Source organism: Podarcis filfolensis (genome assembly GCF_964270895.1).
Source record: "Podarcis filfolensis genome assembly, chromosome: 10".
Taxonomy (NCBI): Eukaryota; Metazoa; Chordata; class Lepidosauria; order Squamata; family Lacertidae; genus Podarcis; species Podarcis filfolensis.
Genome location: NC_139612.1, coordinates 15,100,529 through 15,119,682, shown reverse-complemented (window position 1 = coordinate 15,119,682; position 19,154 = coordinate 15,100,529). Strand labels below are relative to the sequence as shown.

The 19,154-nt window shown below is 43.5% G+C and overlaps 1 protein-coding gene and 2 long non-coding RNA genes across 9 annotated transcripts in view; 1 reads left to right on the top strand and 2 right to left on the bottom strand.

Moving 5' to 3' along the window:
* Positions 1-13,816, top strand: part of HDAC10 (histone deacetylase 10) — a 24,296-nt gene extending 10,480 nt beyond the window's left edge. For 3 of the 4 annotated variants that reach the window (XM_083575168.1, XM_083575169.1, XM_083575170.1), the window contains 12 exons: positions 1,381-1,440; positions 1,588-1,677; positions 2,395-2,501; positions 4,946-5,013; positions 6,461-6,707; positions 7,441-7,531; positions 8,532-8,617; positions 9,346-9,399; positions 10,057-10,138; positions 11,173-11,358; positions 12,733-12,904; positions 13,163-13,816. In XM_083575168.1, the coding sequence (XP_083431294.1) occupies positions 1,381-1,440; positions 1,588-1,677; positions 2,395-2,501; positions 4,946-5,013; positions 6,461-6,707; positions 7,441-7,531; positions 8,532-8,617; positions 9,346-9,399; positions 10,057-10,138; positions 11,173-11,358; positions 12,733-12,900 (1,239 nt within the window). In that variant the 3' untranslated portion in view covers positions 12,901-12,904; positions 13,163-13,816. The remainder of the gene's footprint in view (positions 1-1,380; positions 1,441-1,587; positions 1,678-2,394; positions 2,502-4,945; positions 5,014-6,460; positions 6,708-7,440; positions 7,532-8,531; positions 8,618-9,345; positions 9,400-10,056; positions 10,139-11,172; positions 11,359-12,732; positions 12,905-13,162) is intronic. The other variant, XM_083575171.1, reaches the window with a different exon arrangement.
* LOC310744249 overlaps positions 8,567-19,154 on the bottom strand; it is a 604,604-nt gene continuing 594,016 nt past the window's right edge. For all 4 annotated transcript variants that reach the window (XR_014539444.1, XR_014539445.1, XR_014539446.1 and 1 more), the window contains exons 2-3: positions 9,559-9,682; positions 8,567-8,603 (exon numbers count right to left, since the gene is read on the bottom strand). This is a non-coding gene — a long non-coding RNA (uncharacterized lncRNA). The remainder of the gene's footprint in view (positions 8,604-9,558; positions 9,683-19,154) is intronic.
* Positions 13,553-19,154, bottom strand: LOC310744290. Its single transcript, XR_014539499.1, has 2 exons — positions 19,090-19,154; positions 13,553-13,851 (listed from the first exon to the last, which is right to left on the bottom strand). It is a non-coding gene; the product is annotated as an uncharacterized lncRNA (long non-coding RNA).

The window sequence follows — 19,154 nt, the reverse complement described above, 5'->3', positions numbered from 1 at the left end:
TATGTTGTTGCTTCTAGAAAAATGGGGTGAAGGCAGTTATCAGATAGAACTGCATTGACTAGGGAGTGATTAAAGATATATACAGCTATTTTTAGCAAGCACAGAGGAAAGTAAATAGAAGCCTTGAGATGTGGTGGTTTTAGAGGAGCTTAGAGCAAGGGTTGCCAACCTGGCACCCGTGGGCACCATGATGCCCAAAAAGGCTTTCACCAGTGCCCCTGGACAGATGTCCTAGACTCTGAGCTTTCATTTTTTAAAAAAGTCCCCAGCCCTCCTCGAAAAAAAATTATGAGGTAAAACGTGCAGGTATCTTCTAAGCGATTTCTGTGAAATGAGGGTGGTTGTGTGGTGGCCATCTTGTATTTTCACCCTGGTACTGAGGAATGCTCCCTGTTTGATAACAACGGCACCTCTGTGTATGTGGAGATCACGCAGTATTGATTTTACACAATCAGGACCGGCGTGACATATCTGATTTCCAATTGGTAAGCATAAAGGAGGCTCAGCCTCTCCCATTTTGGGCTATGCCACACTCCACGTGGCAGCCATTTTGTTTTATGCTGTACCTCGCCCCAGCAGCTGGCACCCCACAGCACACTCTCAAAATGCCAAATGTGCCCACTGGCCTGAAAAGGTTGGCGACCCATCTTAGAGTACAATGAACGTTCTGTTAGTGGAGATGCCATTTGTATGTGGTAGAGTACAGTGGTACCTCGGGTTACATACGCTTGAGGTTACATACACTTCAGGTTACAGACTCCGCTAAACCAGAAATAGTGCTTCAGGTTAAGAACTTTGCTTCAGGATAAGAACAGAAATTGGGCTCTGGCACCGCAGCGGCAGCAGGAGGCCCCATTAGCTAAAGTGGTGCCTCAGGTTAAGAACAGTTTCAGGTTAAGAATGGACCTCCGGAATGAATTAAGTACTTAACGTGAGGTACCACTGTAAACGCTTTGCATGCTTAAGGGTCTAGATTCAGTCCCTAGGGTCTCCAGAGGCTACGAGTCCAAGCGGAGCAGACTTCTGCAACCTGGTACCACTCTCCAAATGTTCCTGGGCTACAGCTCTCTTCATCTCTGACCTTTGGCTATTCTGCCTACAGAAAATGGGAGTTTTAGTTCAAAAAGTCTGGAGGGCACCAGGTTGGGGAAGAGCGGGTGAGGTGGACGACCGTCTAACTTGGTGTAAGGCAGGTTAATGTGTACCATTTATAGAGAATGAGAAAGCAGTATTTGCAGTCCATTTAAGTAGACCATCAATACTCACATGCCAATGTATCTGCTGGAATTGATGAATTACTGGCAGATTTTTATAGCTTCATTCAGAGTGCACTATAATGTATTGACAGTTTTGTTTTTTTGTTTTTTAAAAAAATCTTAGTTTGATCCAGAACTTGTTTTGGTCTCTGCTGGTTACGATTCCGGAATTGGTGACCCAGAGGTAAGTAATCTTCTACGTATATATTTTCCACCCCCCTGACTTTAGAGTTAAAATCTCTTTTCATATAAGAGCGAGAACAGACAAATTTCCCAGAAGTGGTTTTCTGGTTTGATGAGCTGCTTGTATCTTTCTTTTCCATTTTTTTAGGGTCAGATGAGCGCAACGCCGGAATGTTTTGCCCATCTCACTCATTTCCTAATGCAGTTGGCGAAAGGAAAATTGTGTGTGGTTCTGGAGGTAAACTTTAAATGCGGCAAGCTTTTTTTTTTGTGACTTGTTTAAAGCACTTACTTGACACTCTGTACCAAGAACAAACAAATCATAAGCAAAGTGTTGTACGAAAGTAATAAAACACATTAGAAAACAATAATAAACCATTAATAAACCAAGATACAGGGATTTATTATTAATTAATTAATCAATTAATTATACTGCCCTTCATCCAAAGATCACAGGACAGGGTGGTTCACATCATGAAAAGACAAAATGAAAAGACAAAATACATAATCAAACCAAACCAAACCAATAACCCCCTGTCTCACACACATTTAAAAGATTATAGACTGTTAATCAGCCAAACACCTGGTTGAAGAGAAACAATTTTGCCTGACGCCTAAAAAATGTCTAATGAAGGAGCCACAGTGACATATGCCAAATTAATATTGACAGGCAGGAAACTCCTGGGTGATCAAGTTTGTTTTTTAACATACTTTGACCTGTGGATACGTCCTTCTGAGGGGAGGCTGTTTCTGTATTTTGGCTGTGCCCATATTGGCCGTGAGTCCTAGAAGACCTGCTCCCTGCCTTGCTGGCTCCCCCCCCCCCCCGGAACTCAGTTATACAGCTGCAAATGAAATGTTTCAAGTGTGTTGTAAAGTGCAATGTGAAAATGTGACACGAGATGGCGATGGCGAGCTATGGCAAATTCGGTATATATTTTCAAATGTATTTTAGGGCGGATATCATCTGAGGTCGCTGTCTGAATCAGTTTGTATGACTCTAAAAACTTTGCTTGGAGATCCATTGCCACGTTTGTCTGGAGAAATGGCACCATGCTTAAGGTATTTGCATAGGTTTGTGCGCACGTGTCTGCATGTCTGGAATAAAAGATTGCCGCTCCCCTCAGGAGTTACTCACATGACGGGGGCAAGCGAAAAGGGCTGTGGGAATCACATGTGGGGTGGGGTGGCTGAACATGGAGTCATCCATGCTCCTTTCGCATGAGCAGTGCTTGAAAAGAACTCCAGTGTAAACATTATCTCCATATGTGAGCAGAATTCAGCCAAACGGGGAGCACATTTTAAGTCCTGTTCATTTAACTGAGGAAGTTTTAATTCCCTGATCAATCATTCCCTGTTGTAATAAGCAAGTCTTGTATCCCATCTTCATGCATGAGGTTGCTGTTTTTGGAAGACATTGGTAGTATATTTGGAAGTATGTACAGTTTATTTGGGACGCGGGTGGCACTGTGGGTTAAACCACAGAGCCTAGGACTTGCCGATCAGAAGGTCAGCGGTTCGAATCCCCGCAACGGGGTGAGCTCCCGTTGCTCGGTCCCTGCTCCTGCCAACCTAGCGGTTCGAAAGCACATCAAAGTGCAAGTAGATAAATAGGTACCGCTCCGGCGGGAAGGTAAACGGCGTTTCCGTGCGCTGCTCTGGTTCTCCAGAAGTGGCTTAGTCATGCTGGCCACTTGACCCGGAAGCTGTACACCGGCTCCCTCAGCCAATAAAGTGAGATGAGCGCCGCAGCCCCAGAGTCAGCCCCGACTGGACCTAATGGTCAGGGGTCCCTTTACCTTTACTATTTATTTAATGAAGAAGTTAAACTTAATGAGACTTTTAAAAGTGAAACCTCATTGTCAACAATGGAAAACTAGCAAACCTACAGAGGAGAGGTTGGTCGCTGAGCTCGGTGTATAGTCACTGTGTTGGAATTTGGGCTGAGCTCCATGTGCCATAATAACACACTTGCATGGCAAGGAAGGATATCCTTTAACACATGATGTAAAAATGTGTTGATTACCGACTGACTTGCATAGTTTCTTTTTGTTTGTTTGCTAGTCCACGGTCAGGGTTCCCCCAGCTCTGTACAACGGAGAGTTTTGCAATATAAACCACAGACCTTCATGTAAAGAGCAAAATTATTTTCTCCTCATCCTAGCACAATTCTGCTCCTACTTCCATCTATGCTTTTCCCCATTTGCCGGTTTTTCTTTTATTCATTCTGAAACTCTGCATGTTGGAAAGAGAGCCAACAATTTGGTTTTTATCCTTGCTATGATTTTGACATACACAGCTTATTCTGAGTGGAGCAAATGTCACATATTTTTGTTGTTGTTGTTAGCATGGATCGAACAATTGTGCCCATAATTACACTATGGGGATGTTTTGTTTGTGTGGTGTTCATCTCTTGCCTTTTCCTGGCCACACCTGTTTTCATGTTTCCTTTACTAGCTGGAAGTCATAATCAACTTAGTTTGTAATCTTTTCCAAGGTGGTTGGATTCCATTAATGCTCCATCAAGGGAAGATGGGAGGCATACACCCACTCAGGACTCCACATTAGATATTGAATTATTATTATTATACCCCGCCCATCTGGCTGGGTTTCCCCAGCCACTCTTGGCAGCTCCCAACAGACTATTAAAAACACGATAAAACATCAAACATTAAAAACTTTCCTAAACAGGGCTGCCTTCAGATGTCTTCTAAAAGTCAGGTAGTTGTTTATTTCATTGACACATGATGGGAGGGCGTTCCACAGGGCAGGTGCCACTACCAAGAAGGCCCTCTGCCTGGTTCCCTGTAACCTCACTTCTCACAATGGGGGAACTGCCAGAAGGCCCTCGGAGCTGGACCTCAGTGTCCAGGCAGAACGATGGGGGTGGAGACGCGCCTTCAGGTATACTGGGCTCCAATTCACTGACTGGAGCTTCTAGGCCCTTTAGTTAATGTAATAAAGCATGTCATTTTAGGGGTTGAACTTAATTTTTGCAAATTTCTTCAGGGAAGGGTCTTAAAAATATGCTTCTTGGTGTGAGGAATTCAAATCTGCTATTATTTTTGTGATTGGACAACATTTAGCTTGGTCAGTTTGAGGAAGAAGCACATACAGTCTATTGCAAGCATAGGCAAACTCGGCCCTCCAGATGTTTTGAGACTACAATTCACATCATCCCTGAGCACTGGTCCTGTTAGGTAGGGATGATAGGAGTTGTAGTCCTAAAACATCTGGAGGGACAAGTTTGCCTATGCCTGGTCTATTGCATACTAATATAGTTGAAGGACCAGACTCTGCTATGCCAAAAATATATTTTTTAGTCCTTAGCATGCCACAAAACCTGTGATATTTTTAAAGTTGTTTTCTGTCCTGTGTCATTGCAACTTGCTAATGCAACATCTTTACAGATTCTTACTTTTAAACAATATGGGGACTGGGTTGATACTCATTTTTGTGTGTATTTTGTAGATAACATTTCCTACACTCTTTTGTCTCTTCGTTAGTGCATTAGAATCAATCCACAATGTAAGAGCTGTACACAAACCATACTGGAAGTGTTTGATGCATGAAGGTAATGGCACACTTGTCTAAAATTTGTTCTAAAGTGCAGAAAAATTGATAAAATGAATGCGGTGAATGTATTAAAGCAACACATATTTTCAGGTTCAGATAATCCTCCAGTTAGACCTCCAGTTCAACTAAGTTCTCTAGTTTGTCAGTTTAGGGGGAACTTTGGCTAGACTTTGATATAGCTGGATAGGGATTTTGTGTACCGTATTTTTCGCCCTATAGGGCGCACCGGCCCATAGGGCGCACCTAGTTTTTTTGGGGGGTGGGGAAATAAAGAAAAAAAATTATTCCCCCCCCTGGCGTGGGGCTGGGGCGGGGGAAGCCTGACCCCAGCCCCCAGAACAGGCTGCTATTCCCCCACCTCCCGCAAAAGTCCGCAGAAGCCGCGCACTCTTTAAAGGGGCTGTGTGGCTTCTATTGGCTTTTCTAGGAGATGGGGGAATTCCCCCACCTCCCTGAAAAGCCCGCAGGCTGCCATCCGCAAGCCTTGGGAGCCCGGCGGGAAGTCGCGCCGGGCCCCCAAGGCTTGCAGAGAGCTGCCCGAAGCCCGGGGTGCACTCTGCTGCGCTCCCCAGGTTTCAGGCTGCAGGCTGCTGTCTGCAAGCCTTGGGAGCACGGCAGGAAGTTGCGCCGGGCTCCCAAGGCTTGCGGATAGCTTCCTGAAGCCTGGAGAGCGAGAGGGGTTGGTGCGCACCAACCCCTCTCGCTCTCCAGGCTTCAGCGAAAGCCTGCATTCACCCCATAGGAAGCACACAGATTTCCCCTTCATTTTTGGAGGGGAAAAAGTGCATCCTATAGGGTGAAAAATACGGTAAGTGGGGGAATATAACTGATTGAATGAACATGGATAACTTTTAGTCTGTCCCCCCCTCACTTTCCAACCCAACACTCAAATGAAATGATGGCAAGTTTACACTGGATAGTCTAATGAGGGGGATGTTTGGCCAGTATACTTGGGTTGAAGTCATTGGGGCTAAACATGTTTAAGTTTAGGGGAAACAATTCATCTGGCTTGTAGAGCATAGCACGTGGTTCCAGGTTTTCCCTAATGAAAGATTAAACATTATACGGTGTTTACAAAAGGTAAGGCTAGAGCAGGATTCTGAATAAAATGTACGTAACTTTTAACATTGCCTTCCTAGAAACATGCTCTGTTGATTTCTGCTGAGCCGTTCCATCTATTTAGAGTCATACACACAGTATGATCTGTGGCAAAGGTGGCGTTTTCCAGATGTTGTTGGACTCCAGTTCCCATCAGCCCCAGCGAGTGTGGCCAATGATCTGGGAGGATATGAGTTCAGCAACATCTGGAAAGTACCACCTTGGCTATCCCTCATTTGTGGGCTGGATTTCAGAACCTTGTTCATTCTTGAAGACCTCTGGAAGTCTCAGAGAAGTTGGGAACATATGCAGTGTTAACAGCATAGATTGTCTTCTGTTGTTTTCAGACATAGCTCCGTTGAAAGACCTCAGTACCACGGCACAACTCCTAACCCCACTAGAAGCTGGAAGACCGAATAGCAAAGAGGCCATCAAAACAGACAAGTTTCTGGAGCTCCACATGAAAAATATTTCATTTCCGAGACCTCACGTTAAAACAACCGTCGCCGTTGATGAAAGCAATGCACGCTTGCTTTCGCCGTCTGTTCAAATTGAGAAGGAAAAGGATACGAAAGAACTCAAGGCCCTTCTCAGGTTAGCCATACTGTTGCCAGGTCAGGAATAGCGTATGTTTATGAGAGATTGCAGTGCCTGTTAATGCAAATTCCAAAGCAGTAATTATTATTATTTTCTACACTTGGAATATTCCTAATCCTTTTTTGGGTAGCGTTAAGGCATCACCTGCAGCTAACTTCATTATCAGTTTCTCTGATATTGGCATGCAGTGTGTCAAACCAGTTAATACTGAGTTAGGAGAACAGGAACAATCTACAATTATAGACCATGCACTAACAAAATGATTGGATTTCTCCCATTTACCCTCATGTCTCTCTGCCTTCATTTTCCGTTTTCATAAAATGCGCCAAATGAAGCTAATGCTTAGTAAAAGACGGCTCCTCATTGAAGAATGACAACATAACCTTTGCTGGTTAATTATACACCAGGAGTCAGCAAACTTTTTCAGCAAGGGGCTGGTCCGCTGTCCCTCAGACTTTGTGGGGGGCTGGACTATATTTTTTTGGGGGGAGGAAATGAACGAATTCCTATGCCCCACAAATAACCCAGAGATACATTTTAAATAAAAGGACACATTCTACTCATGTAAAAACACGCTGACCACCCGCGGACTGGATTTAGAAGGCGATAGTTTGCCTATCCATGTTATACACCTTGATACACGTTTAAAAGTTTCACATGTTATTCAGATTGTACAGTTATTCCAGCTTTCCCAGACTGTGACCTGTTTCCAAAAACATGTCTCTTGCAGCGGACTTGATGCTGATCTTGTGAAAGAAGGAAAGGACTTAAACTCATTTTTGAACATGTTGGCTGTCCTTGACAAAATCATTAAAAAGGAGGTAATATGAAAAGTTACAATTGTGCATGTTGTAGCTCCTGATTCCTCTCTAGTCTGGGAGTGGTTGCTATCCAGGGTCTGCTTAAAAGTCTCTAGAGGCCGATGTGTTCCTTAGGTATTATGTCTATTAACCTGTGTTACTTTTACATGTATATGTAGCTTATGCATACAAGTCTGAATCTTGATAGGACGTATATGTTTCAAAACACCTTGGGCGATAGCCAACATTACTCAGACTTAGGTGGGTATCACCCCTCGCTGTGATATAAAGATTACAACATCTGCATTTTTAAAAGACATTCCCCATTAAATTTCAGCATCCTGATTATTAGGAGGCAATAGCTACATTTGTTTTCCAGCTTCTTGCTTATTTTGATCATTGGGAAAAATCCAGAGAAAATTAGGTTCACGACCACCAATTCAGTTAGTAATGGTGACAGGGGTGCCAAATTGAATAAAATATAGGGAGGCCCAGGTAAGCCCCGCCTTGCATAACTGATCACAAAACATGCCATTTGAAAGGCAATGCCCATCAACTTTGGAGGAGCTGGGCCCCCTCAAATATTTTATGGGGGGTGGGGTGAAGGGGCCTCTGTCCCTAGGAGTTGGCTCCTACAAATGGTGAACGTGGTCTCATTTACTTCGCAGCACAAAGATATACTCAACAGACTGTTTTAAGGGGGACCTTTTTATTAGTTGTGCTTTTAAACACATCTTGATTGCGTTTCAGAATAGAAATAAAAGTACAGTGGTACCTCAGGTTACCTACGCTTCAGGTTACATACGCTTCAGGTTACAGACTCTGCTAACCCAGAAATAGTGCTTCAGGTTAAGAACTTTGCTTCAGGTTGAGAACAGAAATCATGCTCCTACGGCGCAGCAGCAGGAGGCCCCATTAGCTAAAGTGGTGCTTCAGGTTAAGAACAGTTTCAGGTTAAGTACAGACCTCTGGAACGAATTAAGTACTTAACCCGAGGTACCACTGTATCCTTGTTCTTTAGGTGACCAACGGTCTCGCAGTCTCATCTGAAGTATCCCTTTCTTCCGCCATCGCTCTAAAACATTGCCGTAACCTGAAGGTAAAAAAGTGAGTAAAAAGCCTTTTGCATCCTGTGCTTTTCTGTGCAGTTCAGTTACAAAACGTTTAAGATGCTTTGGTTATATAACTGCTTAGTGCTACCTTTTGTTAATGAGTGCAGCAATGCTACAGAACAATAATGTCTACCTTTTTTCGGGACTGGGATAATTCCTGACAGTTAGGAAAACAAATCTTAATATATTTTGTGTGCGTATTTTCAGTTTGTATAATTGGGTAGAAGGACCCAGGATTAGATGTGATGAAAAGCACGTATTTTCTCCTGCACAGGGAGTGAAGAGACACTTGTTACGTTGCTATGGTGCAAATATGTTTGTCGCTTCTCACATGCAGGTGCAAAGTATTAACTATTCTGAGTGACACTCCATGTATGCAGATACTTTTCATTCCAGATTCTGCAATCCTGAAACGGTTCTTTTGTGAACTAGAGAGCTTGGACACATGCTTGTAGAATACAAGGCACAATTTTTTTCTTTCTCCCTTTTATCATCTATTTGCAGTTTATTCCCTGGGTCTTTAGTCATCATTTCTGCCTGCCTGCTTGTTTGTTAGTTACTTACCTGGCTATATTTTGTAAATTTACTTGCACTGCTCGCCCTGCCCCTCTTTTTACGTACAGCTTATTGGCATGGTATTTTTGTGCATGGTATCTATTTAATTTAATTTAAATGCCACATATATTTTAATGTGTGTTACAACACTTTAATGTCGTTCTGCAGAGTCCTGTGTGTGTCTGTCGGTGACGTGGATGTGAAAACTGATTTGGATGATGGGTAAGGATTTCATACCCACTCCCTGCTAAGTGGGTTTAAATGCCCAAACTACAGACAATACTATTACATTGCTGATGACAATTCGGGCAAGTTTTAAAAATGACATTGAAGAGATGGAGATAGACTCATTCCTCTGTCTACTGTTCTGCACATTCTTACCTGGGAGCAAGTCTAATGAAAATCAGTAGGACTTCCTCCTTAGTGTACTTGCCTATGGTTGAACTGTAAATCGGTTTTCCTGTTGCTAGACTGGCTTCTAGAGCATCTTTTGAAAACATATCTGCTAAAATGGAAAAAGAACAAACGAGTTGGCTATTGTGATTATTTACAGACAGTTTCTCCCATGTTTTCTATGACTCTAGATGACCCCTTCCTAAAATGTGAGGATTGTTATGTGGATTTCAACCAGCCCTACAAGAGCCCAGTTACTTATTGCTTTAATTCATAAAGTATTCCTATTTGGCATCTGGTAGGACACAAATGGGGAAATTGTGGCCCTTCAAGTTTTGCTGGACTATAACTTCCATCCTCCCTTAGCACTGACCATTCTGGCTAGAGTTGACATAGCTTGGGAATCCAGTAACAGCCGGTGGGGGGGGGGGGTCACAGGTTTCCCATCACTCTAGTAGAATCTACCTCCTCCTTTTTGTTTCACAGCAAAGTTCTCCTGATAAATATCAGTGCTAAGCCGCCGAAGAAATCGGACACCAAATACAATATAACCGTGAACTGGGAAAAGGTAGGCTTAACATTTTTCAGATTCCTTTTCTTCCCTAAGTATGATTTATAGAGGGTGGAAGAGTCTGAGCTTGAAGCTGAGCTAAACATTGAGCAATATCCCCTGATTTCAAGGGCTGATGACACCCAAGTGTTTGGGAACCCTGAGCCAGTTAGGGATTGCAAATACGTGTACCGTATTTTTTGCTCCATAAGACGCACTCTTTTCCTCCTAAAAGGTAAGGGGAAATGTGTGTGCGTCTTATTGAGCGATTGGCTCTGTGCAGCACCTCTTCAGCAAAGCGGGAGGAGAAACGGAAGTGGCTCTGTTTCTCCTCCTGCTTCTCTAGAGAGGCGCTGCGCAGAGAGGGCCACCTTAACCTCACCTTGTTGTGAGGTTGTTGTGTGATAGCCCTTGTTTAGCCCCCTGAGCAACTTGACAAGCAGACAGGAGCACATTATTCTTGTTTTCCCTCTTCAGTCAGTCTTGAATTCCATCACTGCCCAAAACATGTGCCTCTGTCTCTCCAAACGGCCAGATGATTCCTTTTTTTTTTCTGGGGCTTTCTGTGAGAGAATGAACTAATGCCTGTTAGTAAGCACTAATGCCTGTTAAAATGCTTCTCCTGTTCACTTGCAAAATGAAGTTTTTGAAAAGAGGTTCTACAAAAATAAAAGATTCAGAATTTTTTTCTTCTTGTTTTCCTCCTCTAAAAACTAGGTACGTCTTATGGTCGGGTGCGTCTTATAGAGCGAAAAATACGGTATATGTTCTTAAGGCTGTGCGTCTACACATGTATGAAGCCTGTGCCTTACTTGTTGACTGCAGGAAATATCAATATGTGTCCTGTAAACACATTTGTTGTGTGAAGGTGGATTAACTCCAGCATAAATTGCTTAGAAACCCTACTTTGCAAATGTGTTGCACTGAGCTTACTACCCAAACATGCACCTAGTGGTTAGGAATTTTTTATTTTTCGGAACAAAAACCAATTGATTGACTTTGGGTTTGTGACTATACGACTGTATTAATTTTGTTTTATTTTTTAACTGAAGGGTGTTGAAACAAACAACTTTTTCTCTCCTGCCCTTGGACTCATTCTTCCGGTTGCATACAGCTATCAGCCTGACCTAACCATTATAATTCTTGGACCAAACCAGAATGTTGGGCAAAATGGGATTTCCTTGCTTATTCGCTTACTGCAAGGCTTGGCACAGTCTCACATTCTTGCTCTGATTCAGGTAAAAAGTTGATCTTAATCTTAATGACAAAATAAGTATATCATATTGGGTTTTTAGGAGGAAAGAACCAGAGAGAACACATTGCATTTTCTGCCTCCCCACATAAAAATTTTGTGTCATCCATGTATTCTGTAAAGTGTTGCACAGTCTTGTAGCCTAATTCCAGTCCAAAATTACATTTTCATATCAAAGAATGTCCCCAGCATGTGATACCCTTCAGGACTATGGTCTAAACCACTGAGCCTCTTGGGCTTGCTGATCAGAAGGTCGGCTGTTCGAATCCCCATGATGGGGTGAGCTCCTGTTGCTCTGTCCCAGCTCCTGCCAGCCGAGCAATTTGAAAGCACACCAGTGCAAGTAGATAAATAGGTACATGGTACCTCTAGTTATGAACTTAATTTGTTCCGGAGGTCCGTTCTTATCCTGAAACTGTTCTTAACTAGAGGTGTGCTTTCGCTAATGGGGCCTCTTGCTGCCACTGCGCCGCCGGCACACGATTTCTGTTCTCATCCTGGGGCAAAGTTCTCAACTCGAGGTAACTCTTCCAGGTTAGTGGAGTTTGTAACCCGAAGCGTTTGTAACCTGAGGCATTTGTAACCCAAGGTACCACTGTACCACTGTGGCAGGAAGGTAGACGGCATTTCCATGCACTCTGGTTTCTGTCACGGTGTTCCGTTGCACCAGAAGCAGTTTAGTCCTGCTGGCCTCATGACCCAGAAAGCTGTCTGTGGACAAACGCCGGCTCTCTCGGCCTGAAAGTGAGATGAGCGCCGCAACCCCATAGTTGCCTTTGACTGGACTTAACCATCCAGGGGTCCTTTACCTTTTTTTTTAACCTTTTGTATTTGTTCCACATTTCTACATTCTCTGGTCCCCTGGAAAATGTGCATATGCATAGCAATTACAATCTAGCTTTCATTATCCCCATACCAGTGATCAAGAGTGGTTCTCATAGCCCTCCTATTAAACGTGTATTTGAGGCACATGACCCCTGATGCTGATTTATCAATCATATATTTTGAACTCCCTTCCTTGGTAGAATCTTTTCAGGGTATCAGACAGAGGACATTCCCAGCCCTGTCTGAACATGCTGAGAATTGAATTTGGAACCTTCTGTGTACAAAGCCAGGTGCTCTACCACTGAGAGACACCCCTTCCTCATTAAAACAAGATCAATAAATCAACAACTAAAATAGAAGCAATTAAAACATGGAAGCCAGCATAAAATCATCGAACAACCAAGCAGAACAAAAGATGTTCTTAAAAATGAAAGAACCAGTTATAGTTCCTGAGGAGGGGGGTTCCAAAGATGTAATCCATAAATCAGTATGGATTCATTGGAATATCATGTTTTATTGGCTTTTTTTTTTAAAGGATACTGAGGTAACATTATTGCAAGATATAATCAAACCCCTGACGAGTGACTTTACACCTTCCTTTGGAACGTATGCACCAGATCTGAAGGAGAATGTGCAAAGGGTAATAGAATTAAGAGAGCAACTTCAAAATGAATGGAAATTGCTTCAGTGTTCAGGCAAGTAATAAGGTATGTATCAATTATAGAAGGAAAGTAAAATTAAAATGGACGTTGAATTTAGACTGTAGTCCTAAACACGTTTATCTAGAAGGGAACCAAGTTGAACTTATACGGCTTTCTTCTGAGTGCATAGGATTGAGTGGTTAGTATTGTTTTTCTAACTGCTCTGTGCTTTTTCAAGGTCCTGAATTAACTGCCATTACAAAAGCTCATGTTGCTTTATGCTGTAAAATCTGATGGATTCCTTCCCCCCACTCCCTTATATAGCAAACGTTTCCATTGTTGAAAGATGAAATTCAGTTGGCTGTCATTTTGGCTCTCCCTTTTGATCTGCATATCCAGAATCAAAATAAAAGGGAAAATGAAGATTATCTAGAAAATCAGCAGAGAAAAAGAATGAAGAGTGAGCTACGCATCAGGAATGATACTGCAAGAATCATTTCACATTTTACTTTTCTATTTTTTTTCAAATGGAATTTATGTACAGTGGTGCCCCGCAAGACGAATGCCTCGCAAGACGGAAAACCCGCTAGTCGAAAGGGTTTTCCGTTTTTGAGTTGCTTCGCAAGACGATTTTCCCTATGGGCTTGCTTCGCAAGACGAAAACGTCTTGCAAGTCTTGCGATTTTTTCCCCGCCCCCCCCTTTTTCTAAGCCGCTAAGCCGCTAATAGCCTTTTAGCAGCTAAGCTGCTAAGCCTTTAATAGCCTCCAAGCCACTAAACCGCTAATAGCGCTAATCCGCTAAGCCGCTAATAGGGTTGCTTCGCAAGATGAAAAAACCGCTATACGAAGAGAATCGCGGAACGGATTCTTTTCGTCTTGCGAGGCACCACTGTATTCCACAATTATGTATTCCACAATTATGTATTTCACAAAATACTCTTCTATCTTTTTTTAAATTAAACTATAATTAAACAAGACTGTGTTAACTTCAGGTTGTAAGAAATAAATTTGCCTGTCGGAGCCAGCCGTTACAAATGGCGCTTATTTAGCATAAAATAAAGACGCAGAGAGCTAGCAATATTTCCATGGACGGAGGGCAGCTCATTTCAGACATCTTCTCCCTCTCCGGTCCGTTTTATTATCCTTTGTTTTCTCCAGCCGCATGGCTGCATCCCAGTGTCTCAAGTTACCTCATCTGGTCATGGCTTAAACCCACCCACACCATATAGGGTCATCACTGCCCAGAAGAAACACAACTCCTTTTAAGGTCAATACATTCTAATACCTTGTAAGGCACGGACATGCTGGTCACCGAGGTCAGCAAGGCACCAGGTGGCGCTACAAGCCTTTGCCATGACTTCCTGGCTCCCACATGCCCTCTTTCTTTATATTTTAAGCATAAATGTCAGTCCCAATGGTTATGTCGAGCGCGATAAGCGACTCTTCTGAGACTGGAGAACCATGCAGTACATACAGAAATTAAAGAAGGAATACATTGTATATAGCAACACAAATTAATGCAAATAACTACTATAATAATCACTATAATCAATAAATGTCGAAGCCAACTTCCATCCGGAAGCCAAGAATATAAGAATTCTGATTCCATGCTGCATGGTAGGCTTCTTTTCTAGTTTTTAACCATGCACTGGTATCGTTTCTATAGCACTGAGATTGGTCACTGTATGTTCCTGTAAGAGAACAAGAGCTATTAAACATGAATTTCAATGTATATTGACAGTTTGGATATATGCCCCATGATTCTTTCCCCTCTTTAATTTGAAAACAAATGGGGGCAGGCATACACACCCAACATTTAGAAGCATGCAATAAACTAGTAAACTTAATCATATCTTGTACAAAAATATTATTCCTCCATATCTTATGATAATTTTCTCCCCTAAAAGTCTTATTCAACAACACTGTTCTTCTAGTTCAAGAGTGGCTGAGCCGTGAATACTGCCAGCCAGAGTAGGATTCAGGCGACAGCTGCTTGCCAGCCGATAAGGTGAAATATGGTGGTTTCAACTGGACCGTGTCGTCTGCTTCTCTTCCTTGTATAACGGTGCAGCAAAAGATGGCAAGGCAAATGGTTAGGAAGGCACTTCTGCAGTTGAAGGGACTTGCCATGGCCGCACGCATCGAGCTGGAACCCATAAAGGCTTGTCCTCGACGTCCACTGCTGCGTACCCTCGTCCCCACGTGATCAGCGGGACAGGTCCATGCCACGCGGGATCAGGCAAGCGTCGGTACACCACCAAGGGGTGGGGGAGTGCCTCCTCCTTCCTAAAATGCAATTCCGCGGGAGTATGGGTCCTAGTATGTGGATATAAGAGAAGGTTAAGCACAAAAAGAACTTGGTGAACAGCCGAAGGGATATCCGCTGTTGGTATGCTTCGGCCGCCAAGCTGTTTTAGCAATAGTGTTTTGAACGTCAGGTGCGCCCTTTCCACTATCGCTTGCCCTGTGGAGTTAAAGTGTATACCATGAGTTAATTTCACATTCCACAACATACAAAATTCCAAAAATGTTTTAGAAATATACGCTGGACCATTATCAGTTTTGATACGCGTAGGTTTACCCATGACTGAGAAACAGCGGATAGTGTGCTGAATGACATGTCGAGCTGTTTCCCCCCTCATGGGTGTAGCCCATATGAATCCAGAGTGGGTGTCCACCGTGAGGTGAACCTTGGAGAGTGGAGCCAACACAGGTGTGTGTGTGACATCCATCTGCCAACACGCCAATGCAGACGTGCCCCTAGGATTGACAGCATCAAAAGGAATGGCCAGCTGAGATTTAGAACAGGAAGCACATTGGGACACAATATCCCTAGCTTGGGCCAAAGGAATAGAAAACTGCTTAGCCAATGCTTTCGCAGGGAGATGAAAGGTGTTATGACATAGTATAGGATCAGAAAAGAGAGAAAAGGCAGAAATGTTCTTCAGAGCTGAATCTGCTCTTGAATTTCCCTCTGCTAAATACCCTGGGTGTGATGTGTGGGAGCGAAGATGTGCAACATAATAAGGGAACTCTCTATGCTGAAGTAAGGCTTGCAGGGCAAGAAACAAGGAAAACAAGTCAGAATCCAAGGAAGGAGTTATATAAGATATTGGTAAAATAGCAAAAAGGCGATATACATACTGAGTATCCACAATAAGATTGAAAGGATGAGTAGGAAAGAATTGAAAGGCAAGAATCACAGCCGCTAGCTCAGCTCGCTGGGCAGAAGACTGTGGAGGGGTAAATAAACATTTCCATTTTCCTCCCTCTTCCCATGTCACCACCCCCCTATTTTTCGTTCCATCCGTGAAGAGGGTTAGTGCAGAGGGGAGAGATGTGAGAGACAAGGGGGTAGCCAAAACATAGGTGACCTGTGTCAGAAATGTCAAACGGTCATCCTTTGGAGGATTAAAAATGATGACCTATAAAATCAGCCAAAACAATTTGCACGGCAGCATTTGTGATCAATAAATGCTGCTGTTCAGTCTGTGAAAAGGCATATAAATTGATGCAACATCAAAACTGCTCAAAATTATAGCACGTGAACGTCCTTTGATAACAATGTCTGATGTGGATTCAATTACGGAATAAATGTTCTTCGGAGGGGTATGAGGTAAATGTAACCATTCTATAATGCAGATAGTCGTCTTCTTGTCCGTCTGAGCATATAAAATTCCTGTTGGCAACAATGGTGTAGCAAATACTGCCAGATGCAGCTCGTGTGCAGAGGCCTCTGTGATCCTGTCCACGAGAACAGATCGCAGGTGCTGATTAACAGTTTGTAATGCAGTGATCATTGCCGAAGGGACCTGGATTACATCTGCTGGATCCTTGTGTCCTGCGAGCGCTGAAAACAATGGTGATAATGTGCTGGTAGGTAATGCAAGGAAAGAGCGAGCCCAGTTCAAATGCCCAAGAAGTTGTTGTAATTGCACAAGCTTCATGTTTGAAGGGATAGTCAGTTGGGGAACAATAGGCAGCGCTGCTTGTGCAGAGACTTTATGTCCCAAGTAGGTGGCTGGCAATGTCAATTGAATTTTTTCAGGCGCTATACAGAGTCCCGCTTCCACTAATGTGGCAGAAAGTTCTTGAAAAATGCCAGGCGGGAGTTCCTTAGCAGCGATTAAAATGTCATCCATGAAATGATAACATATGACCTCTAGGTGGCGCCTGCGGAAAGGTTTCAATGCTTCATCCACAAAATGTTGGCAAAGTGTAGGGGAGTTCCGCATGCCTTGTGGCAGAACAACCCACTGATATCGCTGGGTGGATTGCAATTTGTTATATACTGGCAATGTAAAAGCAAACCGTTCCTGTCTGCTGGAGCCAGTGGGATGAAGATGGTTCAATGTGGCCGAAAATCAATTGTTCAGAAATAAGCTGTTCAAAAACGAGATGGTGCCATTGCTGCGGTTTTTTCTTTTGGTGGAGGCCACTGTTCTACCCACACTGAGGTATCAGTGATCTTGGTTTGCCATGCTGGAAATGTTGTATCGATGGCTACAGGCTGGTTTTTATTTAGCGCTGCTGCCAGCAAATGAGCCTTGTGGGTGGCTGTACCTACAGACTGGCAAATGCGTAGCATCGTAGCTGTGTCAGTGGCAGGAAGGTGTATAATCAGTTGTAACGCAACCTTACATTCCTCATTTGCATTTTCAAAGGCCAATTGTTTGATAATTATTTGTTTGGCTTCAGGATTTTCAATTTGTCTACTCACTGCTGTAATCAGCCTGTCCATAAAGGAAGAATATGATTCTCTAGGTTCTTGTCTGATTGAACCCCACCTAGACTGGATACTGGTGGGTTCCGGGATTTTTCTCATTGCTTGTTGAGCAGCAAGAGCAGTATCCCTCAATAAGATCTGCAGCAGTGTGGCTTGTACTGAAGCCTGAGCAAAGGTGCCACGCTCCATCATGGCATCTATGACATCTGCGAGGGTAATATTTGGATTATTTCCTCTGATTTGTTGTAACAAGGCTGGAGCATAACCACGGCAGGCAGTTTCCCATTCGTGAGCAAATAATACACCAGCTGTTGGGGGTAAAACTGTACGTGCCAAAAGCTTGATGTCATCTGGCACCAACAGCTGGGCCTGAGTTCCTGCTGGAACACCAGCAGTGGGCACAATAACAGGGAATGCCACAGTATCCTGAATTAAGGAACAGGCAAGGACTGCACGTTGCAAAGGGGTAGCTGTTTCTGCTGCCGGAAGAGCAGGGTCATTTCCAGCCCGACCACGGTATTTTTGCAGGATTGGGTCCTCTGGTGAGGAACTGCAGTCTGGAGGTTTGGGATCTGGGGCTGCAGGCAAAGCGAGGGCTGGAACACATGGCAGGACAGCAGGCTGAATTAAAGAAGCTGAAGCTTGTGTTGGCAATGCAGCCATGGAGATATTTTTTGGTGATAAAGAACCCATAGCATATCGAACCCTGCACCATGCACTTAAAATCCGAACACCAATGCTGGGATGCCCATGAAAATGCGTTCCAATCTTATCCCAATGTTTTAATTCCCAAGTTCCTTCTTGAGGAAACCAGGGGCAATGCTCATCAATTGCCAGAATGAGCTGTATCAAATCACCCTCAGGAACTTCCAATTTGTTGGAGGAGAGGAGAAATTTTAAGTCTTTTAAAAATTTCTGTTGGGGAAAAGACAGGGAGCTGCCCATTTTTCTAAAATCAATATTTAAGAGATCGACTCACCAGGGATCCGAAGATGATTAGCGCTTGCAACCCGTGCCGGGCAAAGTGAGCCGATGATATCCACTGCTTGGATCAAAAATCCTCTTAATCTGCCGCAGACTGTTTGCTTTAAGTTGCTTCTTAGCTCTCTTTTAAAAACCTCAGTCGTATTCTTTTATTCAGCCTCACACGGGGCACCACTTGTCGGAGCCAGCCGTTACAAATGGCGCTTATTTAGCATAAAATAAAGACGCAGAGAGCTAGCAATATTTCCATGGACGGAGGGCAGCTCATTTCAGACATCTTCTCCCTCTCCTGTCCGTTTTATTATCCTTTGTTCTCTCCAGCCGCATGGCTGCATCCCAGTGTCTCAAGTTACCTCATCTGGTCATGGCTTAAACCCACCGACACCATATAGGGTCATCACTACCCAGAGGAAACACAACTCCTTTTAAGGTCAATACATTCTAATACCTTGTAAGGCACGGACATGCTGTCACCGAGATCAGCAAGGCACCAGGTGGCGCTACAAGCCTTTGCCATGACTTCCTGGCTCCCACATTTGCCAACACTAAGGATGCCAATAAACACACTGGCTTGGTTTGCATGTAACACTAAACAAAACTACAGT